The sequence below is a fragment of the Oreochromis niloticus genome, linkage group LG8 (assembly GCF_001858045.2).
Source record: "Oreochromis niloticus isolate F11D_XX linkage group LG8, O_niloticus_UMD_NMBU, whole genome shotgun sequence".
Taxonomy (NCBI): domain Eukaryota; kingdom Metazoa; phylum Chordata; class Actinopteri; order Cichliformes; family Cichlidae; genus Oreochromis; species Oreochromis niloticus.
Genome location: NC_031973.2, coordinates 25151636 through 25179273, shown reverse-complemented (window position 1 = coordinate 25179273; position 27638 = coordinate 25151636). Strand labels below are relative to the sequence as shown.

Here is a 27638-nt window from a genome sequence, read left to right as displayed (position 1 = left end):
TGTGTTACTTTTCCACGTGTAGTTGCAAAGCTGTGTGTGAAATGTGTGCGCAGTAGCAGATTTATTAGTGGGAAGAAGAAGAACGGGGAGACGCCATTATAAGTGGTGAATGAACTCAGTGATCCAACAAGCGCAGTTTTTGTCATGTAAATTGGCAAAGAGTTGCCAGTGACTCAGGCTGAAACGTGGAGAGGGGAGCTGGGAAGTGGGGACATTCTTGTTGGGCTTCTTGTCTGAATCCAAAACTTTACCCCTTTTTTTCCAGCTGCCTGCGGTGGGGGGAAAAAAAGCTCCATCTATTCTGCAGATGAGTTCAATTCACTACAGGAGCATCGTGTAAACAGTAAGTAATGTCTAAACTCATAATTAGCATGTCTGCATACGCAGGAACCAGCAGTGTATTTGTGGTCCTTGAACGGTTTATTATCAATTTTACCTTTAGGTCCCACTAAGGGTGAATCATGGTAACTGACTGGTATATGTATAACCATGTATGTACATGTATAATTAGCACAAAGCTTCTTTCACACGATCCCTTGCTTGATTGTACAAATGATACAGCAGGTGTGCCACACCTTCCCCTTACCTCGTTCAACATCTAAAAGGGCTGTTTAGATTGGCATGTCTCCTTCAGCGTTAGCCAAAAAACAAAAAGTGTAAAGAAGAGTTGTTTCTAACAAGTTTTGTTCCCCTGGAGAGTGAACCATTGTCTCAAACCAGATCTGGTTGCTAGGAGTGTGGCTCTGTATGTCCCCATTCAGGCTGCTCATGTTGTGAAAGGGAAAAGAGATGTTTTCACATTTGAGTTTGAGTCCTTAAATCCCAGATCTGGTCCACGCGTTGGAGAAGATGTGTTGCGGAGACAGTAAGTGATCGTGAATGACCTTTAACACCTGTTGTGTGGTCTGCTGGAGAGCAGAGGAAAAGCTTTTCCAGATAAATACACATAAAATTGCTCAATCGGACTCTGCCCCTATCTGGAATTCCTGCTACTTCCTTTTGCAAACTTCATGCAATGCAAGAAATGTATTAAAGAGCAAAAAATTAAACTGAAGCAAAGATTAAAGGGTTAGTTACAGTAAAAGGGCAGAGCAGGGGTTTACTGAGTACGTTCAACTACAAAATGGTCCAATGATTAATGAGAGTCCTGACATCTAAACAAAAAAGCCTGAGGGGCATGGGTTTTGAAGGAATGTAGGCAAGTAAAAGATAATAGTTGAAGTCTTTTAAAGTCCAAAACAGACATCTAATATGTGGCTTCTCTCAGAACTCAACCGGAACACAAGCATTTTTAATAGCGAGCACACAGTAGCACAAGCGCTTTCTTATAGAGATCACTCAACACTGCAGCAATATAGTGTTAAAATGGAAATGATTCTCACTCACAGGCAGGGCTGGATAACCATCACAAGGCCTGGGGGCAGGCAAATTTCTTTTGGGGCGCCCCCTATGCTATAGAACTCAAGTGGCTTTGAACATGGCGTAGCTGTTAGGTCAGAAAATGCCCTGTTGATGCCGGAGGTCGGAGGAGAATGGCTAGACTGCTTCTAGTTGATATGAAAGTGAGAGTCACCAGAGGAACCAGCCAGATGGCCCCGCCCCTCCCTGAGCCTGGTTCTGCCGGAGGTTTCTTCCTGTTAAAAGGGAGTGTTTTTTCCTTCCCACTGTCACCAAAGTGCTTGCTCATAGGGGGTCATATGATTGTTGGGTTTTTCTCTGAATGTATTATTGTAGGGTCTACCTTACAATATAAAGCAGCTTGAGGTGACTGTTGTTGTGATTTGGCGCTATATAAATAAAATTGAATTGTAAACTTATCTCAAACTGGTTTCTTCAACATGAGAATGAGTTGTGTACTCAGATGGCCTTCACAGCCATCAAGTCGAAAGAAACACAATTTCAATTTGGGACGTTGGCCAACCTGTTGCTAACCCCACCAATAATCAATATACAGTGGCTTGCAAAAGTATTCGGCCCCCTTGAACTTTTCCACATTTTGTCACATTACAGCCACAAACATGAATCAATTTTATTGGAATTCCAGGTGAAAGACCAATACAAAGTGGTGCACACGTGAGAAGTGGAACGAAAATCATACATGATTCCAAACATTATTTACAAATAAATAACTGAAAAGTGGGGTGTGCGTAATTATTCAGCCCCCTGAGTCAATACTTTGTAGAACCACCTTTTGCTGCAATTACAGCTGCCAGTCTTTTAGGGTATGTCTCTACCAGCTTTGCACATCTACAGACTGAAATTCTTGCCCATTCTTCTTTGCAAAACAGCTCCAGCTCAGTCAGATTAGATGGACAGCGTTTGTGAACAGCAGTTTCAGATCTTGCTACAGATTCTCGATTGGATTTAGACACCAGACTGCATTTCTGATCAGTGCTCTCCTTGTTCGGCGTGTGAGTTTAGGTGGACGGCCTTGTCTTGGTAGGTTTACAGTTGTGCCGTACTCCTTCCATTTCTGAATGATCGCTTGAACAGTGCTCCGTGGGATGTTCAAGGCTTTGTAGCCTAAGCCTGCTTTAAATTTCTCAATAACTTTATCCCTGACCTGTCTGGTGTCTAAATCCAATCGAGAATCTGTTCAGTCTCTAGATGTTTAATAATATTAAATTTAATAATATTTGCAGTCCTCATGCAGGAGTCCTGAAGTGCAAAATCCAAACATGAAAAAATAAATAAAATCCAAAAAACGTGACCCCCTAAAAGAGAAAAGAAAAAGAAAACAGATCAAAATGAAAATGTTCCCTTTTTAAGAAAAATGTTTGTTTTTTTGCACTTTAGGACCTCCATACTTAAGTTTGAACAAAACTTTTGTTCAAAATTAAGTATGGAGTATGGAGGGTTTGTGCATTTTGTTACAAAATGCACAAACGATGTCATGCAGAGCTGGGACACCGAGCCCTTACGAGCTGCCCAATATGGCATTGATATTCTGATCTTCTTCTGCTGTTCGGTTGGAAAGATGTTCCAACAAATTGTGAGAATGACACTTGAATATATTTAAACATTGAAATTGTGAAATTTTGTGTACCTTCAGTTTAAAATGTACCTACACTAAAAAAAAGGAAACACTGCAAGGACTGTGAAGTGTGGCAATCAGTACATTAATATTAAATACTGGAAGAAGTAAGTACAAGAAGAAAATGTGCCCTGCAAGTATGAGTACACGGTTGTGTAAACACAAATCACAAAACTGTTTCCCGTAGCCTGCAGGCAGAGTTCTGCTCTGTGTGCCACTCCCAAGAGCATGGGAGGAGGCTGCTGAAGGAGGGGACTGACTGCAGAGTGTCAAGCCCACACAGGTGAACTCCCGCTGGGGTGGAATGTAACGGGCGGGAGAGGGGGGCTGACGCACAGAGGTGTGGACCTTTTAACTTAACAGGGTGGGGAAGATGGAGGTGGCGGAAGGGAGTTAACTCTATCTGTTAGAACTACTCACCTGGATAGGAAAGTGAGTGTGTGTGTGTGTGTGTGTGTGTGTGTGTGTGTGTGTGTGTGTGAGCATGTGCATGAGCATGCAGGAGCAAAAGGAGGGATCAAGTCACAGCCCTCGCAGTATATTCACTCAGCTGCTCTCACTGCGTCTCATATCTCTCCCACATACACTCTGAGACACACACACACTCACTCTTACTTGAGTGAGCGGAGTTTGAGGGCAAATAAGTCAATATTTGACCAGAGCGGACTGTACAGGAACAGAAGAAAGTGGAAGCTGGAAGTGTGTCGGTTTCTGTTTTTAAGAGGAACTGTCAACGTGGTCACAAGGATTTGAAGTTTTTGGGTTTTTTTTTTCCTTTTTCCGCTAACAGGTGGATACAAAAACTCTTCACCAAACTCCTGGGTCAAACAAAGCAGAGAAAAAAAAACAGGGAAATAGTTTTCTTATTTATTGCTGGACTTTTGGACCTGGACTGGGCGAGAACACAGTAAGAGGTTTGTTTGATCAGTAATCTCTTTATGTGTGGTTGTAAATTGCCCGATGGCTCCATTGTTTTCAGCGTCCTCTTTAAACGATCCTCGCAGAGCTTTGAGAAATCGACTGGCTACTTTACCTGTCGGTGTTTGCATGACTTTTGAGCAAAGTGTCTGGCTGTGAAACGTGCGTTATATAACTTTATATCAGGCCACATGGTTTTAGAATTGCCTGCAAGACCGATGACTGAGGTTTAAACAAAGTTGCTTTAAGTTTACTTGTTATTTTCTTTTGTCTTCGTGTGTGTGTGAATTTGGCTTCTCATTCTGCATGATTGCTCACATCAAGACCCAGACTGCAGTGTAGCACAGGTGAAGCGGATCAGCTATGAGGAGAGTAATCCTTCTTCTTTTGCTGATATTAAACCTCCAGACCTGTTGTGTTGCTGCTTGTTTTGTGCTATTTGTGGTTTTAAGGGAGGAATTTGTAGATAGCAGGGATGGTTTTCAGGTGTCACCCTTCAAACATGTTACAAAAGACCCTCCTGCCCTTTCACTGATGATGTCAAGACGAGGTCGGACCCACACCCAGCGGTGGTATGTTCACCTGGCGGGCATGTTGTTGTCTGTGCAGAAACAAGCCCAGCTTTGGGGTTTGGGAAATGCCCCGCAGAATCCTTCAGAGCAAAGAAAAAAACCAAAAAAACAGCACGAATGACTCTGCTCTGTTTTCTGTCCCCTCAAAGCTGTAATTTGTGTCAGTGTCAGTGTCATAAATGCCTGCGTGCCTTTGATTTTGCCTGAGCAGGAGCAAAATACAAAGTTGCACTTTTTTTAGCTCATATTCAGCGACTCATGATTAAGTTTGGGGATAAGAGCTGGTTTGTTCTGTGTTTCAGGCCCAGCTCTTTATGATCACCCTTGCTCACACACACACCTGCAGCCAGCTCAAGTTCACACCGAGTTGCCAGGTTTCCTTTCCCATGTGTTTTTCAGGCCGTGTCTTTAACTCGCACAGGTCATTCTCTCGCCCGAAGGAGAAATTCCTTTTCAGGGTTGTAAATCTTCGCGGCCCGAATCACCTTCTTTTCTTCCTTTTTTCCTTTTTTTTCTGTGTGTGCACTCAAATCGCATCTGCCCACTGCAGCAATTACCGAGACATTTCATGCCACACAGCGCCCTTTGTTCGGTGCCATGTTCAGTGGAGTGTTTTTTGCAGCTTCCATCCAAGATTCCAGTATGAAATTATAAAGTGGTTTTGCTGTGAAGAGTCTGCACAGCATGCTGCTGCGAATATGTCCAGGTCCCACCCTGCATCCGCCCTTTCATGTCAGGATTCGATCCATTGCTCTGCTGCAAAGATAAAATTAGCTGGGAACCTTTTTTCCTTTATTTATCTGTATCTGAGATTTCCACCTCCACCATTGCAGTGGAGCTGTATTGAATGTGTGTAGTGCAAGATGTATGGTCCCCAGTGTTGGGCACGATCGACCTCAGAAGCAGCTTTTTCTTCTGCAGAAGTCAGTTAACAGAGTTTCAATTAGATATGAAGATTTATTTATTGTATTTGGCTGTACCCACCCAGTCTGCAAATCACTATTTATGAGCACATTCAATTATTTTAAAAAGTGACCTTTGTTTTAAAGAATAGAAATCAGTGGAAGCGGAATGTATTTTAATAGGGTCTAGTGTTTGTCTTTGGAAGCTGCTGTTTTGCTAAACTGAAGTGAAGGTAAGGGGAGCGTCTGGGACTGATCTCTCTGTCTGGCCCTGAGAGTACAGGTGGTTCAAATTACACCAGAGGAAAGTAGATTCTCTGACCTTCTTTTTTTCTTTTCTTTCCCTAAAAGTGGATTTGAGCATTCTTCTACATTTGATTTTTTTTTTCAAATTTGTTTTGTTTCTCTTGCAGGAAGGAGATGGGGAGATGGACGTTACATCTCTCGGTAGGGATCGCGCTTCTAGCGGTCCTGTTGACCTGCTCCTATGCTGAAGGTGAGAAAGACCAGATGCATGTTACCTGAACTAAACAAACATTTATTTATTGAGAGCATTTATTGTGAAATATTTCTCAGTGATGTTTGTTTGAAGCCACTGAGGTGTAGATTGGCAGAACCTGCGATATCTGCAAACGGTCTTGTGATCATTTGCAGATTTGTACACTCATTTCATTATGTCGACTAAATTACAAATTGATTACTGAAAGCTATAACTGACATATTTATTTTTTATGAATGAAGAAGTTGGATTTGACTTTAATTTTTATAAAAGCTCCATTAAACCTGCTGGTTTAGCCAACTTTTACGGAATACAGGACCAAAATGAGAGACAACCGATTTGAAGATGTGCTTGGTTTCAGTTGAGCTGCTGTTCACAGGTTGGGTTCTCACTGCGTTTCCTCTCTGTGATTCCTTCTGAGAGTATCCCATTTTCTTTCTGCTCCAACAGAGAACTACTGCTTTGCCTCCAGGGCCAGCTCCTGCTCAGAATGTCTGCAGGCGGGGGTCGGCTGCGCTTACTGCTCTGAAGAGGTGAGAGTGAGAAACTGCAGAAATACGAAAGAGCAGAAAGACGATTGATTCTCAACACTGTTGCCTTATGTGAAGTAGTGAAGTTTATCTATTAGTAACTAGTCAACAACTAATAGATAAACAGTGACATTTAAATGACAGAAAAGTTCCTGTTTTTCAACTATACACTAAAGAAGTGTCTGGTTTGCTTTTTTCTTGAAGTAAATCTACAGAACAAAGGATATTTTTGTGAATGAATGAAAACTTTATGTTTTATAATTACAGGACAGTTTGGGCAATGAACTGCAAAAACCTTTTCTGTAATTTTACACATTTATCATGTAGTTTCACTGGTCCGACCACTTAAGTCTGTTGTATATGGTCTGTATAATGAGTGTCACGTCCCTGGTCTATAGACTGAATGTATTCCCTTTCCAATCATCTTACCTAAGCGGTCAAATAAAAATTCTGCAGGAAAGCAGTCTTCACAAATCAATCTTCCTTCTCACTCAGACCTATAATGGCCCTCGCTGTGACCTGCATAAGAACATAATTGTCCATGGCTGCCAGGCTGCAAGCATCATTACAGTTAAAAGCAGCCAGGAGATACTAAAGGTAAGTCCTGATCACTCTTCCACCAGTTTGGCCTTAGATTAATTGTTTTCAGTCAAAAGAATTTCTAGATTTCAACTTTCACTTGTTCTTCTTCTTCTCTCTCTCCTTCTGCTCAGAATGAACGAATCAACATGAATCTTCAGAAGTCTCAGGTGTCACCACAGAGTACCATGATGACCTTCCTGCCAGGGGAGGAGAAAAACATGACGGTGGAGGTGTTTGCCCCAGAGAAAGGCCCTCTGGATCTTTATATTCTTATGGACTTCTCAAATTCCATGGAGGACGATTTGGACAACTTGAAAAAAATGGGGAATGAGTTGGGTGAGCATCCTTGCAAAGGTGATGTGTCCTGATGAGTGTCGATGTTATACTGACTGGGCATGTATTTCCTGTAGCTTCGCTGGTGGGGCGCCTGTCGAATGACTACACTATTGGATTCGGAGAGTTTGTGGACAAAGTGATAGAGCCCCAGACTGACATGAGGCCCAACAAGTAAGAAAAAATGAAGAAAGTTGAGCACAGTCTGTACCTGCATTAGCAGAGTCAAAACATAATATCATCTTTGTCTTTTTTCCATCCTCTTTGTCAGACTTGAACAGCCATGGCCCAACAGCGACCCTCCGTTTGCTTTCAAAAATGTCATTAAATTGACAAGCAACGTAAATGAATTCACCCAGAAACTTCAGAAGGAGAGAATATCTGGCAACCTGGATGCCCCAGAGGGAGGCTTCGATGCCATATTACAGGCTGCAGTGTGCGGGGTAAATAAAAATACTAAACCAGTGTTGCTATGCCTACATTTGTGTTAAATTCATAGGTCTAAGACTGTCACCGGTACCCTTCCATTGGTCCATTTTCTGCCGCTTGTCCAGGCCAGATCGCAGGGGCAGCAGCTTAAGTAGAAAAGCCCAGTCCGTTACACAATCACCTCCTCCAGCTCATCCACTGAAACCACAGGCATTCCCAGGACAGCAGAGAGACATAATCTCTCCACTGTGTGCTGGATCTACCCCAGGACCTACTCCTGTTCTACCTCTCCTGGTAGGAGATGACCAGAACACCTCAAACAGGAGGCATCTTTGTCAGATGCCCAACTAGCAAGACCCTGAGATACTGAAACTCCTCCACTTGGGGCAGCAACTTGTCGCTGACCTGGAGCGGGCACTTCACCCTCTTCCTGCTCAGAACTATAGCCTCAGATATGAAGGTGTTAATTCTCATTCCGGCTGGTTCATGCTCAGCTCTCAACTGTTCCAGTGCTGGAGATCACCACCTGATGAAACTAAGAGAACAATGAGCAAAACCATGAGCAAAAAGCAGCGACATATTTTTTTTTCCAGCAGTTATATTTCTTCCCAGGTGCAATAAAAAGAAAATGTCTACAATGCTGCATTCCTCTATCATAATATGAATTGAAGTGTGACTTAATGAAATGAACACTAGTTTTTTTTATACACAAAAGGTTATTTAGTTCCTTCAGGTCATATTTTGAAAACCTTGGTGCTAATTTTACCAAGTAGCTTATAAACACAGTAGCTGTTTCCTGTCAAGTAGATTCTATTTCCATTACATTTTAGCTTCTTCTGCCTCCAAGTGGGCAGAAAATGAGGAGTTATTGTTTGAAGAATATTTGGAAAGAAGGGCTTCTGCCCAGCAAAGCTTGAACATGCGCTTTTTCCCTAAATGTCCTTGTAATTTATTTACTACATATCTTTTGCGCTACATTGTATCTTGTTATTCTAGGATAAAATTGGCTGGCGACAAGGCAGCACACATCTCCTGGTCTTCTCCACGGAGTCAGCCTTCCACTATGAAGCTGATGGCGCTAATGTGCTAGCAGGCGTCCTGCCACGCAATGATGAGCAGTGCCATCTCAACGAGAACGGTTCTTACACAGAGGCTACAAAACAGGATTACCCATCAATACCAACGCTGGTCCGTCTCCTGGGAAAAAACAACATTATCCCAATCTTTGCTGTCACTGACCACTCCTACACATACTACCAGGTTGGTGGGCTTTAGATCTTCATATTTCACTGAAGTCATGCCGAAAGTCTGTGATAAATAGATAACTCCTTTTTTATGCCATGACATTTTTTGTATTGTGTGCAGAAACTCAAAGAGTATTTTCCCATTGCTGAGGTTGGTCTGCTGCAAGAAGACTCATCCAATATCCTTCAAGTCATGGAGACTGCCTTTACGGTAACAGCTTACAGTTGCTAGCACTTTGTACCCTGTTCGGTTAATCTCTGCATGCTGATAGGTTTTCATACTGTGTGTCTTTTCAGAATATCCGAGCTAAGATGAGCATCCGTGCAGAGGACAGGCCCAAGGCTTTTGAGGCGAAGTTCTTTAAAGAAAGTGGACAGATTGCACAATACGGGGAATTTAATTTCCAGCCAGGAAAAATTGTACGTGCAAAAAAAGATATAAACAATTATTTTACTAATGAATGTATTTGTGTAATAGATTATTATTTTTGTTGGCAACAACTGGGATTTTCAGAATTCAAACGATGTATACACTGGACTCCCTATTTTACTGTAAAAAAAACTGATATACATAATTAAGGCACACTGCAGTTAATTGCATGATAAAGCAAACTACAAAAGAGTCATAAAATCGACGTGAGGATATTCTATGAAACGTAATAACCATTTTACTGTCTTGCCAAATAGTAAATAATTATTTTTCATTAGTGGCATGTGGTGACTTTTACAGAAAGGCAGGCAGAGACAATGAGCCCCAGACATTTTGGTCACAGTGGTTACTAAGAGAAAACTCGTGTTACAGTGGAAAAGGATACACTGTACAAATCATTTACAAATCATTAGGTTTTGCTTGCCCTGGCAGAAAATCACTGTTTTTTACACATTTTTGCTCTGTTAAACATCCATACATCTATTTTCTTGTTTATCTGCTTATTCAACTTAGCTATACGTCACCAGTCTTTAACAGGAAAGCAAGAGAGAGACAACCAAACATGCTCATGTTCATGCCATAGCCAGTCACCAGTTAACCTAATAATTAATGAATGATGAAACCGATGAAACTGGACCCAAATCAGAGTTATAAAAGGAAACCAGGCCAAAACAGTTTTTTATCAGGTTGTAAAAATGCATTTTAATACTCTAAAGTCTGATATTTTCATATGAGAGTCTGTGGGGACTGATTCACTTTTTCAGCCAACCACAGGAAGCAGGAACTACCTAAATGGATTTGGAAACATGATTTTTGTGTGTGTGTGTGTGTGTTTGTATGATCTCTAGGGTAAGTTCATGATGCGGCTCAAAGCTCAACGGATGGTTGATGAAAACCATGTCTGCAAAATGAACCCGAATGAAAACAAGGCAGTAATGAGAGTCAAACCGACCACCTTTAGCACCGGGGTCATGGTTAATGCCTCAATTTTGTGTCCAACCTGTGACTGTGAGAAGGTTAGTAGCACACAAAAAGCCTAGTTAAAGTCACATTTCTTTATGGCAGATCATCTTTAAAAGACTTTATCTTTAACTCTCCTCCAGTCACCCATTCGTAATGCACCTCGATGCAATGGAAAAGGAGACCTGGTGTGTGGGAAATGTCGATGCCATAGTGGCTGGTGAGACTTAATTATTCATTCTATAGAAAATTTTTAAAAACTTACCAGGATGGCACATATGACCAACGATTTCAGACTTTTTGGTTTAATATAGTTTGCTGTCACGTCTCCTCTCCAGGGTGGGCCCTTTCTGTAATTGTTCAGGGAGTGGTTCAGCTGCAGACATCAACCAGTGCAAAGCAAAAGAAACGGATGAACCTTGTTCTGGACGTGGAGAATGTCAGGAGTGTGGAACCTGCATGTGCTACAACCCAAATCACTTTGAAGGACGCTACTGCGAGTATGACAAGACCCAGTGTCAAAGGCATGCAGGTTTCCTCTGCAATGGTACGCCAAACTATGATGTTTCGTGACTCTTGCCACTGCAAACTAAGAATAATGGATGTAATTACGGTGATGTCACCATATGACTTTGTCATTTTGGGTATTTTACCATAGAAATTATCGGCTTGGCGCTACTAATTAGTGCTAGGCAGCAGGCTAATAAAATACTGGAAATTCACTCATTAATGCTGAAACACAGACTTCTTGAACATTTTTAGACAGCCTCAAGTGGCCACTAGGGGAACTGCAGATTTTTGACACTTTCATGTTAGCTTAATTTTTCAGCCAGAGAGACAAAGAGAGGTTGTTTGCCATGAGTGTACAACAACTTTATTGCCATCTTTTTAGAAACAAATATCAAACAATTCTAAAAGCTAGATAACAAAGTGACATTTAGCAGATAAAGACTTTAGTAAATTGCAATTGTGTTTGTTTGCTGGGTTTGTTAGCTTTGTCACCTTGATAATATTGATAATAGCGATCATATTTTCCAGCAGTGTTACTTCCAAAACTCTCTAAATGTACAAAAATGTTACATCTCATTCTTTCCTCTCTCATCAGACCGTGGCTCTTGCGTTAAGGGTCAGTGTGCGTGCACTGAGGGCTGGACGGGAAATGCTTGTGAGTGTCCCACAAGCAACCAGACCTGTCTGGACAGCAAAGGGGTGAGCAGAGCCAGTTATATTTGTTAATTATATTGAATTATCATGTATCTTTAAATATAAGAGGCGCATAACTGTGTCCTCGTGTGTGCCAGGGTATCTGCAATGGGCGAGGTAAATGTGTATGCGGCCGGTGTGAATGTTCAGACTCTGGAATGGAGATGACTTCAGCCTGTGAGCCAAATTTCCAGGTGTGTGGATATGTAGATATGTAAATACTTTTTAGCCTCAGTTAACATCTAAGCGGTCTTGCTTGATCTTCTCTTCGTGTGTTTGTAACTTTTCTAGGCTCAGCTAGGTGTGTGTGAGGGCACAAGGAGTTGTGTCCAGTGTCAGGCCTGGAAGACGGGAGAGATGAAGGAAACAGAGAAGTGTGACAAGTGTCTGTTCAAAGTCATCATGGTGGACGAACTGAAAAAAAGTAAAAACCTACAAATTGACTTAAACAATGATGATCAGCTATGACACTTTTAGCAGTAATAACACACTTTTAATGATCATGGTTTGCGTTTTCAGAGGAGGAAGTGTATGAGTCATGCAGTTTCCGTGATGAGGACGATGACTGCACGTACCACTACACCGTTGACAACCCGAAAGATTCAGTAAAGAAAGATTTGGAGGTTCAAGTGCTCAAAAAGAAGGGTGAGTGTTTGTATTTTACATCTGCTCTGTGCTCTTGTGACAACAGCTCGTGTGTTATAATATGTGATATTGCTGAATGTGGAGGAATCCTACATGATCACACAAATTTCTTTAATTTAAAAGTTGTTGTCATTAGTGTGATAAGAGTTGCTTGGAGAAAATTAAATGCAGGTGTAGTGTGTCATGTGTTGTAATCTTATTAATAATAATAACTTTAGGATTATTTGTTCTTTAACTTTATGTGCTCTTTATTTAGGCAAACGTATTTAACGACACTAAGAAGTGCAATGAATCTTTTCAGGCTTTAAAAAATGAACCTCAAACACACCACCTTACATACACACCAGCTCTTCTGGTAAGACACCAAGGCTCCGGGACGCAAACTCCAGAGTGTCCCGGATCTGCCCCAAAGGCCTCCTTCCTGAAACACCCAGTTGGCAAGCTAGTGAGATACCTGAATGACAACTAGCACCTTTTGATGTAGCGAAGTAGTGGCTTTTTCCCTGAGCGTGTCCTAATTGCCCAAGGTCTTAACCCTGTCTCAAAGTGATAGCCTGTACACCCTTCAGAGGAAGCACTGCTTGTATCCCAACTCCTGTTTTCAACTCCTGTATTACCTCACCTGGATTGCAGTCACCATGGCCCCACCCATGCAGCAAGCCAGATAAGGGCCTTTCTTTAAAAAAAAAAAGGCTTAATCACAGTTAGCAGTTGGATAGTAAGTTAGAACTTCCTCCAGTATGTTACGGCGAATGAGCTCTGAGCCCTGGAGTAGATTGCTTCACTCCACACTTTGTAATCCAGTCTTGATTTTAAGAAATAAAGATTTGCAGCAGTATTCTGTGACTGCTCATAAACAGATATCCATAACTGTCTTCAACAAAAGATTTAATGATATCACACAGACTTTAGAAGAGGTGTAACAGAGCTGCAGCTCTAGCAGCTGTGCTTTCTATGATTTTGTTTCTAACTTTATCAATTTCTCCTGACGACTCTTCAGACTGCCCCCCTGGGAGTCTCTTGTGGTTGCTTCCCCTCATCCTGTTCCTCTTGTTGCTGTTGGCGCTTCTGCTGCTTTGCTGCTGGAAGTTTTGCGCCTGCTTCAAGGCCTGCTTTCAGGTAATAAACATTCACATTTGGAACTGTAAATAATTAATTTTCCATATGAGTCACAGGGGAAGTAATGGTTTCTGTCTTTTCTCAACGCAGAGCTGTCTGGCTCTGCTGCCTTGCTGTAGGAGAGGTAAGATGTTTATCACGTTGTATATTATTCATCATTTCCAGCAGGGGTTTGTGTTGAAGGTGAGCGACCTTGTGTTGAATTCTATTTTCAGGCCGCATGGTTGGATTCAAAGAAGATGAATATTTGCTCCGTCAGTCTCTGCTTACCTCAGACCATCTTGACACACCGATGGTGAGGACTGGTCCACCCAAAGGAACCGATGTGGTTCGCTGGAAGGTTACAGACAATGTCCACCGTGGACCTAATCACTCCCAGGCTCTAATAAAGCCAAACCCTAAAGAGACCAGTGAGTTGTTTCAAAAGCAGAAAAATTGAAGAAAATGTCAAGTGGAGTAAAAAAGCCTAACTTTTACACAAATTTTTTCTGTTTTCAACCTTTGTAGTCCCATTCCCGATCTCACTCCGACTCAACAGGCTCTTCTCTGAGAGCCTGACACACCCCGATTCCAGAGAGGGTGACCAGCTCCGCAAGGAAGTTGCCGATAATGTGAGTCTTTTGGATTGTTTGTGGGCATGTATCAGTGTAGGAACAGTTTCACTTAACTGTTTGTTTTTCCACGTAGCTAAATGAGTTGTACAAGCAAATTCCTGGGGCGCAGAAGGTCCAGAAGACCTCCTTCAGGTAAGATGGACTAAATGTCCAGTAACACCAAATTATGTGAGCTTATTTTGTCATCAAAGCTGGAAACAAATGGTTGATTTTCTCATTAATTATTGATTTTTCTTTGTCCTTGCAGAATGCAGAGAAATGCTGGAAAAAGGTATCATTAATATTGTTATAATGCAAGAAAACGGTACAGGTTATTGTCTCCTTAGAGAACCTAAGGTGATTCATGTCTAACTTCTCTGGCCCTGCTGTGCTCTTTAGGCAGGACTACACCATCATGGACACCGTCTTGTCTGCTCCTCGCAGCAGCTACCCAGATATCGTCAAACTTACTGAAAAGAATGTCCAGTCTGGAAACTTCCACGACTTGAAAGTGGTGCCGGGCTACTACACAGTAGCTACAGATAGAGGTGTGTTATTTGCGTGCCCAAATGGTCAAAATGGATCTTTTGTTTGCAGCAAAGCCAACCTATACACTTATTACTGCCTGCTATAAATCGGTCTTCTTCTGCAGAGGCTGCTGGAGCCGTGGAGTTCCAAGAAGGTGTGGAATCAGTAGATGTCCACGTGCCGCTCTTTGTCAAAGATGAAGACGATGATAAGAAACAACTGCAGGTGGAGGCTGTAGATGTGCCTTTGGGGATTGCAGAGATTGGAAAACGTTTGGTTAACATCACCATCATCAAAGAGCACGGTGAGGAATGTTGAGTTAAAGTTCGAGAGGCCCTGTGGTTTGAACAGTGAATGATGTTTGATCGTATAAACTGATTCTTTCCTCTGTTCCTCCACCAGCCACCAGTATCTTTTCATTCCTCCAGCCATCTTACACCTACAGCAGGAAGGATGGAGTGGCCAACATCCCAGTCAGCAGAGAGATCATTGAGGACGGACGCACACAAGTCACATACCGCTCACGAGACCTCACTGCCAAGGATAAGAAGGTGAGCTGCTGCGTACTGATAGCATGTGTGGCTTTTTATGTATGATATGGATGGGACTGAAAAATTAAGCCAACATGGCCACTTTAAGGTGTCTCCAAAAGTGAGTCAGCACTCACAGACGTCCATGTTAAATATCCCAACTTAAGCAAAGACATTAACACGTTTACCTTACCATGGCAAGTCCAAAAACTGTATCATCTCTGCAGCTTGTTAATAACAATTGTACACTGGGTGAATGTTTTATAACTCATCCATTTGGATGTTGTTGGGGCTTCAAATTAAAAAGATTTTATTTTATTTTATTTTATTTATATACCGAATAACCAAACAGTCACCTCAAAGTGTTTTATATTGTAAGGTACAGACCCTACAATAATACAGAGAAAGCCCCCAAATCAGATGACCTGATACAAGCAAGCACCCAGTGAAAGTGGAAAGGAAAAACTCCCTTTTAACAGGAAGGAACCTCCAGCAGAGCCATGCTCAAGGAGGGCCACCTATCTGCTGTGAATGGTTGGGGGTGAGGGGAGGGAGACGGGACAAAAGAGTGGTGTATAAACACATAGCGAGTAAAAAAAAGATGAGTGAAGAAGAAACGCTCAGGACATCAATGGAAACCCCAGCAGCCTAGACCTATTGCAGCGTAAACTAAGTGGGGATTTAGGGTCACCTGCTCCAACCCTAGCCTTAAGTGTCATTAAAGAGGAAGGTGGATGCAGCTTGCTAACCATCATCCAAATATGGTCACGATTACCTCTAAAAATCCAAGGAAGTGACCAAAACACTAAATGTATTATTTTCAGCCAGATTTAAAAAGCAGGGGTCTCCAACTCCAGTCCTCGAGAGCTACTGTCCTGTAGCTTTTAGATGCATCCTGGTTCCAACATCAAATGAATGGCTTTGCCAAACTTGAGGTAATTCAACCATTTGATTCAGCTTGCTGGAGTAGCTGACACTAAAAGCTGCAGGACAGCATCTCTCGAGGACCTCTGCTTTAGAGCCTTTACAGGTTTGTGCTATCTTCTAATCACAGTCAGTGTCTGTGGTATAGGTCAGTAGGTTTTCCACATTACCAAATGGTTCCTCCATAATGTATTTCAGGACTACTTGACTGTAGAAGGAGACCTGACCTATGGTCCGGGTGAGACTCAGAAGATAGTTCCCGTTCGTCTGCTGGAGCTGAGTGAGAAAGATGGTCTACTAGAAGACAAACAGGTCAAACAGTTTGTCATGGACCTCAGTAATCCAAGGCAGAGTGCCAAGCTGGGACGCTACCCGAGAACCACTGTCACCATCACAGACCTACCAGGTAAATGGATGCATAAGTGTTCTGATCACAGCCTTGATTCTAAGAGAAGAATTGATCGCTAAAGTTGCTCCTCTTTCCCACATTATCGTTTGTTATCATCCAGAACCCAGTGTGATGATGTTCAAGAAGGGCACCCAGAACTTCACCACAACAGATCCAACCTACACCATTCCAGTGGTCCGCACTCGCAGCCCCGAGACCCCTGCCACAGTGAAATGGCGCACCAAGAAGGCCCAGCGCTTTGAGTTATCTGGCCCTCTGAAGTTTGCTCCTGGAGAGACAGAAAAGAACATTGTGATTGATCCAAAAGCCTACCCCGGACCCATCCAGCCTGAGACCTTCCAGCTGGAGCTATTTGACCCAAGTACCAACGCTTCTATTGGAGACAGGAAGACCACCGTTGTCAATGTCACAGATGGAGGTAAGACACACGTGAGGCGATGTTGAGTGAACTGTTAGTTCCACAAACACATTGATCCAAAGATTTACTGAAATGGCATTTGAGAAGTTTCAATCATTGTGAAACAGAATTACTGCATGTTTGTTTATCTGGTAATTCCTTCCAATCCTCACAGTTCCAAGATCTCCGGAAATAGCCCAGATGGCACAGAAGGGCTTCATAAACAGGAAAGCTGCCTCGCCTGGTGGTCACCTCCTCTCCCCAGAAAACCCTAAGGCTGTAGCAACTGGACCCAAAAGCATCCGCCTCAACTGGGAACCTCCACCTGGTAACCCCATGGGGTACAAGGTACGCGAAATATCGCTGATAAGGCCTTGAAACAATATTTATCAAACTCACTGACTCCTAATCGGCCGTTCACACTGCAGCAGCGAACAAATTTCTTTAAATCACGCTTAATTTTTCTGATTTTTATGCACGAAAAAAACAGGTCTCACCAACCAGATCACTGCATTTGGCAGCTTTTTTTAGGATAGATTTTCTGCAAAACATACACGACTTTCAGTCAAGTTCTAAAAAATTCTGAACTTTGTTTAATTTTTCCGCCATGCGCTCGGCGTGTAGAGGGCTTTAGTGTAAGAGCTGAATCCTGTCAAGAAGATTTTTGCAATATTTATCAAGTGCTGTGTTTTCTTTTAGGTCAAGTATTGGATCTATGGTGACCCAGAGAAAGATGCCCAGGTCGTAGATGTGAAGACTCCACATGCTGACTTGACCAACCTGTACCCCTACTGTGACTATGAGATGCGAGTGTGTGCCTACAATTCAATGGGAGATGGCTACAATACTGACGTCGTCACCTGTCAAACACTGGAGGATGGTAATTACTGTGAACCCAGTAAATTCCTGTTAAATGCAACTTATTTTTTTAACATTAAAGCCCAGATTCCTCCAGCTTATAGCAAATAATAATGCTGTGGTGCAATGCAATCATGTTACGATACAATTTACCCCCCACGTTAGAGCTAGTTTGTGTGGAACAACCTGTCTCAAGGCTAAATTTAAACTCACAAGTGGCCGCTGTGGCATTTTCCCGTAGTGCCTGGAGAACCTGGTCGTTTGGCCTTCAATGTCATCAGTCCAACTGTCACTCAGCTCAGCTGGGCGGAGCCTGCAGAGACCAACGGCAACATTACGGCTTACGAGGTCATCTACACGCCCATCGATGACGATATGAGTAAGAGACCCGCTCGTGAAACATGCAAATTCTCCACATGCGCTGGGAGCGCCAAAGTTTGATTCTATCCTGTTGCTTCTCGCAGAGCCAGTGGGACCAGCTAAGAAAGTGAAGATCGACAATCCTAAAAAGCGAATGCTGTTGATCGAGAACCTCCAGAATGCACAAACCTATCAGTACAAGGTCCGTGCCAAGAACAGCGTGGGCTGGGGTCCCTTCAGAGATGCAACCATCAACTTGGCATCGCAGCCAGCCAGACCGCTGTCCAGTAAGTCTGTGACAAAGACTTCCCCAGAGCGCTCAGCCTCCATGCAAAATCATTTACCCCTTTCTCTTTCTTTCTGTCCCCAGTTCCCATCATTCCAGATGTCCCCATTGTGGATGCCGAGGCGGGAGATGAGTATGACGGCTACCTGATGTACAGCAACGAGGTGCTGAAGTCACCTGTAGGCTCCAAGACACCCAGTGTGTCTGGTGACGGTAGGTATCCAGAGCCAAAAGCACGAGCTCATCTTAAGAGCTGATAGTGTCAGAGAATGAGCTGTGACTGTGACGTGGATCCAGTTATTTCAATCCATACTCTGGATGCTCCGAGGCATCGTGTGTTAGGCAGCGTGTTCTCTGTGCAAAATATGCTGGCCCCTCTGAAAGAGAGGGAACATACATACTTTCCCTTTTTTGGGTTCTTTCCCATTTTCTTTCAGGTTTTTAGTGTAAAATGCCTGAAAACATTAGCATTAGGAAGACCTACAAGAGCTCTGAAACTCAGAAACGTATTCTCAAGGCTCTGTCATGCTTTTTTAATACCGCTTCCATCTGGCGTCCTTTTTTTCCTACAGGCAGCGCCCCAGTCAAGCAGCAGCAAAAGTCTGCTTCCACTGCATCCGCAGAAATATGCAGTAGATGTCTCTGTGATCACAAACCAAACTGTCTTCAGTCTGCTGTCACTCTCCTGCTTTTTTCAGCCATTGTGTTGCCCTCATTTTTCTCCAGCAGTGCTAAAGTTGCTACTCGCCTCCGAGATAGTTTGCACTTAAGCGCTATATAATCAGATGTACAGTACATGCATGCAGTTTCTCTTGTAAAGTACTCTATAGCAAAACAAACAAACCCACCCTTGGCCTGCTTGCTTCTCCACTGTAACCACCAAATCAAGGCTGGAAATATGTGAAGTTGGTGGGGTCCAACCTGGATCTCCGTAAGGTGTCATGGAAAAGGCGAGTGGATGTCATCCCCAGTCGGCTCAGCACAGACACAGAGACGAGCTCAGATGAGACCCCCAACCCCAGCTACACCAAAACACCCCTGCCAGGTGAAGACCACTCCATCCGACCCCGCAGATAGGCAGCCGGCATGCCAGCTGTTACGCATGGCCAGTCATGCTCCCAGCAAGGCAACTACGTTTCTCTCTGCTGTCGTGGTTTAAATCACTCTCAAATATTACCCTTTGTCCTTAGTCGGCACCTGCCCCATCTATCCTGCCCAGAGACGAGCACTGGCATCAACTGCTGCACCTCCAGTTGATGATCGGGTCTATTCTCTTTGTGTCCCACTGGGGAGGTTGTGATCTGGAGGCAGCTTGCCTGTGGTATAAAGCTGTGTTAAAAGCTTAGTTATTGTGCAGAAGCACAGAATAAACAGGCTTTTTGGGGGGTTTTAATAATTGAAATACAGTTTCATCTCTGCAGAGCACTTTTCTTGCAGCTGTTTTTGCTTTTATTTTCGAATGTGCTTTTACATTTGCGGCTCGGTTATTCACATTGAGGACGCTGCCAGTATTTGATATGTTTTCGACACATTAAGCGACAGCATTAACAGTTTTGCTTCTGTAGATGAAGACATGCTCATTTCTTTACCTGCTTATAGAGAAAGTACTTTAGTTTCATCATAGAATACTTTACTTCATCCACAGGTCAATGAAATATCTCAATATTAACTACATTAATTTGGAATGGCGAAACTTTAAGACTAATAATATTTCTTATCAGCTTAAGGGAAGTGTTGTAACACTAAGAAGTTATGTGTGCTAACATGCTGAGATTATATAATAACTGTGTTTGCTAGTGTGTGTTAGCTTCCTAGCCTTTAACCTGAGTTCTATTTTGCTGTTTTATTTCTGTGATTTTTATGTTTTTATTTTTACCAACAAGCTTAAACAAAATCAGTAAAATCTCTATGCTGTAAAAAAAGCCTTCCCCTTCCTTTGAGCCCGCTATCTTCTGACTGGCTCTTCCTTACCTGGCTTCCCCAAGTTGTTGTACACCTGGATACTCACTGGTGTTGCAATACAACGACCATATAAGGAAATCTGTGCCATCCCCGAGTTTGGCTCACATCCATTATTTGTACATACTGTGACATGATTTGTAACTTTGGCCATGTTTAAGGTGAGCGTCCATCACATTAACAAAATAATAGAGCTCCTTCAAAATATGACATTATAACCTGCTGCAATACAAGTAAGCACAACATGTGGAGAAAAATACAGTCTTCTAGCAATAAAAAAGAAGTGATTTCAGTTTGATTGAATGACAAAGTGCGGTTGTAGCGCTCACCTCCTTATTGCACATAAGCGGGACTGAAACTGTTGCTGCTTTACTCTCCGCGTTCTGGCTGAGGCTGCTTCCCATCAGTGGCACTGAGAGTGAATGAACGCTATGAATGCTGCAGATTGTATATTGTGTTATTAACAACCCCGGCTCTTGCTGTCATGTGTCACAGATTATATGATGAATGGGAAGTGGGAACAGAATTTCCTTTTTCCCGGAGGGTCAGGAACACGCAACCTGTCAGCATCGTCCTCTCCTATGTCCACTCTGAGCTCAAACTACAGAGGGGCGGGCGGCTCCTTTACCACAGAAACAACCACCACCTACTTGTCTGGGCCAGGTATGATGGACGGGCGGGAGCAGCGCTGATAAAAAGTAAAACTTAATAAAACCGCAAGTCTTTATCCTTCATCCGTCTCTGCTTTCATGCAGGAGGCTCTCGCAGACAGGATGTGATCGGAGGTGTCCACACCTCTGACGTTATCCTGAGGAAGCGTTCGGAGAACCGAGGCTACATGGAAGAAAATATCCGTGACTCTATCGTCATGGGAGACCTGTCAAGCAAATTCCCAGATCTTGGTAAGTCTTCACTGAGGCTTGAATTAATTTAGAGAAATTGAGAACGAATTATTTCTGTTGTTCTTGGCCACGAGAGACGCTTTTTAATTTTTTTGGAGTGCAACAGTCAAGATGCCTCGGCAGGTAAACTGTGCAAGCGCATGAGCCCATTGGTTTGGACATCTGTTAGCAGGGTTGGGGCTGTTGGCTGCACAGCAGACTTTGCAGGAGCTAAGCTGACTATCGCTGTTTCTCTCTCCCTACCCTCGTTTGTATTCTACCTCTTTTTTCTTCCCTCCTTATGCGCTTTTCCTCCCTCTTCTGTTTTGCTTCCATCATTTTCTTTACCTCCTGGTGTCCTGCTCCCCTCTACCCCTGCCTCCTTTCCCCTGCTCAATGCGCCATCAGGTGGGTTCGGCTACACTGGGATGCAGAGCAGCTCTCAGAGTCACTTCAGCTACAGCCTGTCTCAGGGCTCGAGGGCCAGGAATCAGTCTTCAGACGTCAATGAAGCCTTGTATAGTCTGGACAGGGTTCTCCATGGTAAGTCTGCAACATACAAGCATGGAAGCACTGGAAGGGTTTGCTGGGTGTGATGCATAAAGCACCCCTCTTCAGTCTTCGCTGCTTCTTTAAATGTGTGGAACTTTGCCTCGCTCTGAGATCCGATGTTCTAACAACTAGAAATCCCTTTTGTTTTAGATTAACACAATATTTTATTCATGTATACGTATCACATCATTATTTCAAGGGGAACACACTCATAAAACAGACTTGAGGCTAGCAATTGATATCATAAACTCAATCACCAGCCTCACAGACAAAGGGAATCGAGAGCTTAGATTTTCATACAAACTGACTCCTTGTTGCAATCATTGCAGTCGCCCCCTGCTGGCCGTTAGAAAGAATTGTGCCTTGGCATCACTTTTTTCAGACCTAGCAGGGATGCTAATAGTCAAACACACTACAGTTTTGCTTTTTAGTGAATTTATTAATTTGCTTAACAGCTAGACTTTCTCCCACCCCAACCTGTCACGGCAGATGGCCCCGCCCCTCCCTGAGCCTGGTTCTGCCGGCGGTTTCTTCCTGTTAAAAGGGAGTTTTTCCTTCCCACTTTTGCCAAAGTGCTTGCTCATAAGGGGTCATATGACTGTTGGGTTTTTCTCTGTATCTATTATTGTAGGGTCTACCTTACAATATAAAGCACCTTGAGGCAACTGTTGTGGTGATTTGGCGCTAGTTAAATCAAATTAAATTAAATAGAGTATCTCTCAGGAGTTGGTGGAGATGAATATTGGGTTTATTATATTTTTACCAAAACTCATATGTCATAAAAGGTCTGTGAGGGAATTTGATGTTAAATACAGTTTATCCTGCTGCCTTTAATTGCAGTGCTATTAGGACTACTCAAGAGCTGTAATGTATAATGCAATATATAATCTGTGACAGTCTTAAAATCAGTTACATTGCTGCAAAGCACTCAGAGTAATGGAGATAAACGGCTTTGTGAAATTAGAAAATTCATTTAAACCTAATCAGTCCCCTCTCTGATCTGGAGACACACTACACATCTGTTAGGATGCTCATGTTTTTGTGTGTTATCTCTCAGATGCACGACTCGCCCCCGGCATTCCAGACACCCCGAGCAGACTGGTGTTTTCTGCTCTGGGACCAACAGCTCTGAAAGTCAGCTGGCAGGAGCCCCACTGTGAGAAAGACATCCTGTCCTACTGCGTCCTCTACCAGCTCCTCAATGGAGGTAAGTGCAAGGAGCACGACGTTAATGTGGAAGAGTAAGAACAGGATGTGCGTGTATTCACTTCCTGTTTATGGAGGCAGTTGACGTCTTCTCCGATGGTGTTGTTGACCACGCTCTGCTCCCTGTAGGTGAGATGAAGCGTATCAACGTGACAAACCCGGCTGAGAACTCTGTGATCATCCAGGACCTGCTGCCAAATCACTCCTACCTGTTTAAGGTGAAGGCTCAGAGCCAGGAGGGCTGGGGTCCAGAAAGAGAGGGCGTCATCACCATCGAGTCTGCTGTCGACCCCAAAAGCCCCCTCAACCCGGTGCCAGGTGCTCATTCACTGATCAGCCCACAAAAACAACATCTGCTTATCTTAACAAAGGCACTCGATCTAATATTTCTCCTTCCTCATGCTGTCGCTTGTCACCTTTTCCTCCAGGTTCACCTTTCACTCTAAGCACACCCAGTGCTCCAGGACCTCTGGTGTTCACAGCTCTGAGTCCTGATTCGCTGCAGCTCAGTTGGGAGAAACCACGCCAGCCCAACGGAGAAATCCTGGGATATGTAGTTACCTGCGAACAGCTGCATGGCGGAGGTGAGGCTTTCTGCACAAAGGTCACTTGCTGTAAAACTGTTACATTTTAAATTGTGTGAATTTGGTTTGACCTTTGTTTCCTGTTTCCTGCAGGTGATATGCGTTCCTTCCAGGTGAATGGCGATGGCGCTGAAACCAGTCTGACCGTTCCCAACCTGACTGAAAACATGCCCTACAAGTTTAAGGTCCAAGCTCGAACCACACAGGGCTTCGGTCCGGAGAGGGAGGGCATCATCACCATTGAATCTCAGGATGGAAGTAAGATGAAGCCCATACTGACAGATTGGTGTCTGATATTAATTTTAAAAATACAACAAAAAAACTCCCAGCGGTTGTTGCTAGAACCTGAAATAGACAAAAAGCTGATCCCCTCAGAAGCGTAAATGTCAGTCTCTTTGTCTATATTGGAGTGCAGGGCAGCTTCTGTACAGAGTTGACATTTTAGACTGAGGCTATGCAAGAGCAAACATTTTGGAGTTATGTAACAGGAATATGCTGGATGAATTTTAAAGCTGGTACCAAAAAAGATCCATCTTCTGGGAACCTCTGGGGCTAATTTATGATCCTCTCAGTCAAGGAGAAATATTGGCATGACTGTGGCGCTGCAAAGGTGCAGAGGTCTCTGTGATCCATCAAGAATTGATAGAAATTTGTCCAGCAATTCTTTTTTTAGCATAAATTGACTGACATTATTATTTCCATGAGTTAATATGCACTTTAAAATTTTTAAAACTTAGATTCAACATTAAGAAAACAAGATTTTGTTGTGCTGCTTTGCACAATAGAAGTTACTGAGTTAAATCTGAAGATTGACAGGTGCTTGTTGACCTCAGGGTTACACTTACAGATAGGGAACCTTACATGACACCCAAAAGAAAAACGCGATCCAGCCCATTGGACAGCTTTACAAAGTATGAAAAGTGCTGTGGATTCACTAATATACTCAGTTTTTCCAATTGAAAGCTCTTCCAGTGTTATTGCGTAGGATTGAAAATGTACAGAAAGTGCTTCTAGTTTAGTTCATTTGGTTGAATCATAGAGAGTAAAATACTGCAAGCGGTTTAGTTCCAAAAAGTCAAAATGAAAAGTTTCTTTGCCTGTACAGCTTACTAGGGCTACTCTAGGAAAAACACAGAACCTGTCCTGATGGTCATTAAATCACGTGGTTATTGATTTATACCGAGGTGTCAACACCCGTCATTAAGGGTACCGTTGAGTTCGCCAAATGTCGTCTTTATGGGGGAATGAGTTAAAGGGCGTCCACACAGGAAGTAGTTGGCTAGTTGCACATCTTGTTGTGCTCGATGGTTAGCTAGAGGACATTGTAGATTCAGATTGCCTAGATAACTCTCCGAGGTGTTCATTGTTTTGGCTTTAGTCGCTCGCCTTGAAGTTGCAATGTTATTTTGGTAGCTGTTCGAAGTCACTGAAGGTCTCTTCAGAGCAGGGCAGCGGTAACTGTCAGATTTGAACAAACAGCATTTCCTGTTTGGCGATCAACATGTGGATGTCCTTATTTGAGGAACTAAAAGTAGATCCTGATTTGGGTTATTTTTAAATATAAGCTGAAACAGTTTTTAAAGAGGCATGAGACATGCTCTTCTTTGTACTGCTGTTTGGGCGCCATTTACATTTTTCTGTCTACATTTTTTCTAAAGTTCAGGGGTTTGAGGTTTGCGTGTGCTCCTGGGTTTTATGAATTTTTACACAGTGTAAATACCTGCATTTCAAAAAAGTTATAAATATGTCTTATCTTGAGGAGATATCAGCTAAGTTGAACCTAGAGTTCGGCTTTTGTGTAATATCACTTTACACCACAAGATGGTGCTGTTAATTATTAGAACCTTTATTTAACCAGGCAAGCCATTAAGATAACATTTTTGTGCATAAAGGCAGCCTGCCAAAACATAACACTTCCTAATATGTCAGAAATTAAACAGCAGTGCACATTTCAGCTACATTTCAACACCACTCGTAGAATGCTGCCCTCTGGTGGTAAACGTTTTGTTAAACTAAAAGCTCATATAGGATGAAATAGCTTAAGCTTATATGATAATGTAATGCTCAATGCACTTCTGTCACTCCTTCTTGGAGATAACAGACTTCTCATCCATCTGTTTCTGTCCTTCCTTGCCTCGTGTAGGTGCTTTGTCCCAGCACAGCAGCCAGTCGATGACACGGCGGGAGGTTTTCCACATGCCAACGGAAGTCAGCACACGAACTAACATCTCCCACACCATGCTCGACGACCCCTTCTTCTCAGGTACAAAAATAATAAACTAAGCTTTATTTGTCTTCTTTTTAAAATAGGATGTGTTCACTCACTGTTATGTACCACTGTCTGTCCAACAGATGGGATGATGATGACTACGCAGCACACAGAGACTAGCGGCATGGTGACTCGTCAGATCACCAAGGAGGTGGTTCAGAGGGGCGTCATGGGAGCAACTACTGTCACAAAGAAGATGTTTTATGAATCTTAAAAGGCGTGTTTGACAAACTGGCATCCAAATGTTCGACATAATGAGAAATCATATTTGAGAATCTCTTTTAAAAAGAGTCGACTTCACAGTGCTGAGAGTGTTTTTGTATATGTACGAGGGGGCGTAGCTTTCACTTTGCAACCAAAATTACATTCCACATAAGAACTCGTGTCTGTTACAAACTGCTGTCATTTTCTTCTATAAGTTCTGTTTGTTTTAACATATCCATACTTATCAAATATCAAGCTATGTCTATGAACTCACTTTGTGTTGCACATTTCCTGCTAACGAGGCAAAAGCCTGATTTTTCTACTGCAGGCACATGATCAAAAATATAAAGGATGTAACATGTTTTTGTATTTCATACATTTGAATTAAGTTGGTATTTTTCATGCTTAAAGTTTTTTTTCTGCCCCGTGTGTTTAGCATTTTAAGAAGTTTTTGACAGTAAGATATGTGTACGGTGGCCCTGAGGTACAAAACAGAAACACAAAACATAACAAGAAAAAAAAAACATTTCACTTTGCATAAAAATTTTGGGAGACCATTTTTTAATGGAAGGAGTCCTAGTCCTTGAAAGAGTGGAAGAGATTGCAGTTATTAGGGAATATTTTCACAAAGGATATTCACCATTCAAACCTTGAAATCAAGAATAAGGCCTAAGCATAGAGGCATGAGGAAATCTGCATTCGTAAGAAAGCAAGGTATACCAGTAAAATATTATTTGTTGCATTTAAGAGTGATAAGGATTTGTAATTGTCTATACTGCCTGGTGCCTGTTGTGTTTTGTTTTATTTTATATTTTGCATCTCCAGGCCTCCGTACAAATGTGTGTAAAGACATAAGTACTGGGCTTTTTATAGCATTGTCATGGTTCTTTTTCATTCACATTATGTTATATTATAATATATTGTTTTTTTCATAGTTTTTATATAGAGGTTTGGAGATGAGGTAAAGACAGAAAGATTGTATTTGCTTCTACTGCAAGTGCTACAATGTTTGGCTTTATATTTTCTTTGAAAATGCTTTTGTGAAACATTTTTGAGGGAAACTCCTTGGTAGGAAAATGGATAAGTGGATAAACGTCTCACCAAAAAACATATTCAGTAGAGTTTTCCTGTTCTTTTGATCAATTATGTATCTCTTCCTTTTTAACAGTTGAACTTTTATTTTTTTTCATACACCAATTTTATTGCACATAATAAAGATTTTAAATGATTTTGTGCTGGCTGATGGTTTGTGCAAACTTGTGCAAAAATAAGTGAACCAAAAACAATAATAATAATAATAATAATAATGATAATGATACAAATACAAAACAATAGGTGCCTATTAGGGGCCTGTGTGGGGGTTAGAACTTGACTCTAGGTTATGCTAAGAGTTTGGAATTGATCTGTGATGGTTAAACTTTGAGATAAGAAGCTTAGGAATGTTTTATTGCAGGGGTGTCGAACTCCAGGCCTCGAGAGCCGGTGTCCTGCAGGTTTTAGATGTGTCCTTGATCCAACACAGCTGATTTAAATGGCTAAAATACCTCCTCAACATCTCTTGAAGTTCTCCAGAGGCCTAGTAATGAGCTAATCATTTGATGCAACTGTGTTGACCCAGGGTGAGATCTAAAACCAGTTCATTACCAGGCCTCTGGAGAACTTCAAGACATGTAGAGGAGGTATTTTAGCCATTTAAAG

The 27638-nt window shown here is 42.5% G+C and overlaps 1 protein-coding gene across 4 annotated transcripts; it reads left to right on the top strand.

Moving 5' to 3' along the window:
- Nucleotides 1–27169, top strand: itgb4 (integrin, beta 4). 4 transcript variants are annotated; one of them, XM_005447962.4, is made up of 42 exons: nucleotides 1–343; nucleotides 5840–5922; nucleotides 6376–6458; nucleotides 6951–7052; nucleotides 7169–7373; nucleotides 7448–7544; nucleotides 7642–7813; nucleotides 8796–9059; nucleotides 9165–9254; nucleotides 9341–9463; nucleotides 10322–10489; nucleotides 10577–10653; nucleotides 10772–10980; nucleotides 11539–11642; nucleotides 11735–11830; nucleotides 11928–12060; nucleotides 12156–12281; nucleotides 13282–13400; nucleotides 13491–13524; nucleotides 13616–13810; nucleotides 13908–14011; nucleotides 14088–14146; nucleotides 14262–14285; nucleotides 14393–14541; nucleotides 14646–14825; nucleotides 14924–15072; nucleotides 16174–16381; nucleotides 16485–16802; nucleotides 16957–17129; nucleotides 17481–17661; nucleotides 17881–18018; nucleotides 18104–18286; nucleotides 18370–18498; nucleotides 20740–20907; nucleotides 21000–21146; nucleotides 21534–21668; nucleotides 22735–22884; nucleotides 23013–23201; nucleotides 23312–23467; nucleotides 23561–23725; nucleotides 25611–25730; nucleotides 25820–27169. In XM_005447962.4, the coding sequence occupies exons 2-42, from the start codon at nucleotides 5847–5849 to the stop codon at nucleotides 25948–25950; spliced, it is 5829 nt and encodes a 1942-aa protein (XP_005448019.1). In that variant the 5' UTR covers nucleotides 1–343; nucleotides 5840–5846; the 3' UTR covers nucleotides 25951–27169. The 4 variants fall into 4 exon arrangements, with proteins under 4 accessions (XP_005448019.1, XP_005448021.1, XP_005448020.1 ...); XM_005447964.3 differs by lacking the exon at nucleotides 1–343 and adding an exon at nucleotides 3570–3941; XM_005447963.3 differs by lacking the exon at nucleotides 1–343 and adding an exon at nucleotides 3570–3948.
- Nucleotides 27170–27638: the final 469 nt, after the last annotated feature.

Bases quoted from the DNA above. Each gene is read 5' to 3' on its own strand.
- itgb4 (XM_005447962.4), top strand. From the start codon at position 5,847: ATGGGGAGATGGACGTTACATCTCTCGGTAGGGATCGCGCTTCTAGCG. The intron at 7,053-7,168 runs GTAAGTCCTGAT...CCTTCTGCTCAG, and splicing joins GCAGCCAGGAGATACTAAAG to AATGAACGAATCAACATGAA. The intron at 23,202-23,311 runs GTGCTCATTCAC...CTTTTCCTCCAG, and splicing joins CCCCCTCAACCCGGTGCCAG to GTTCACCTTTCACTCTAAGC.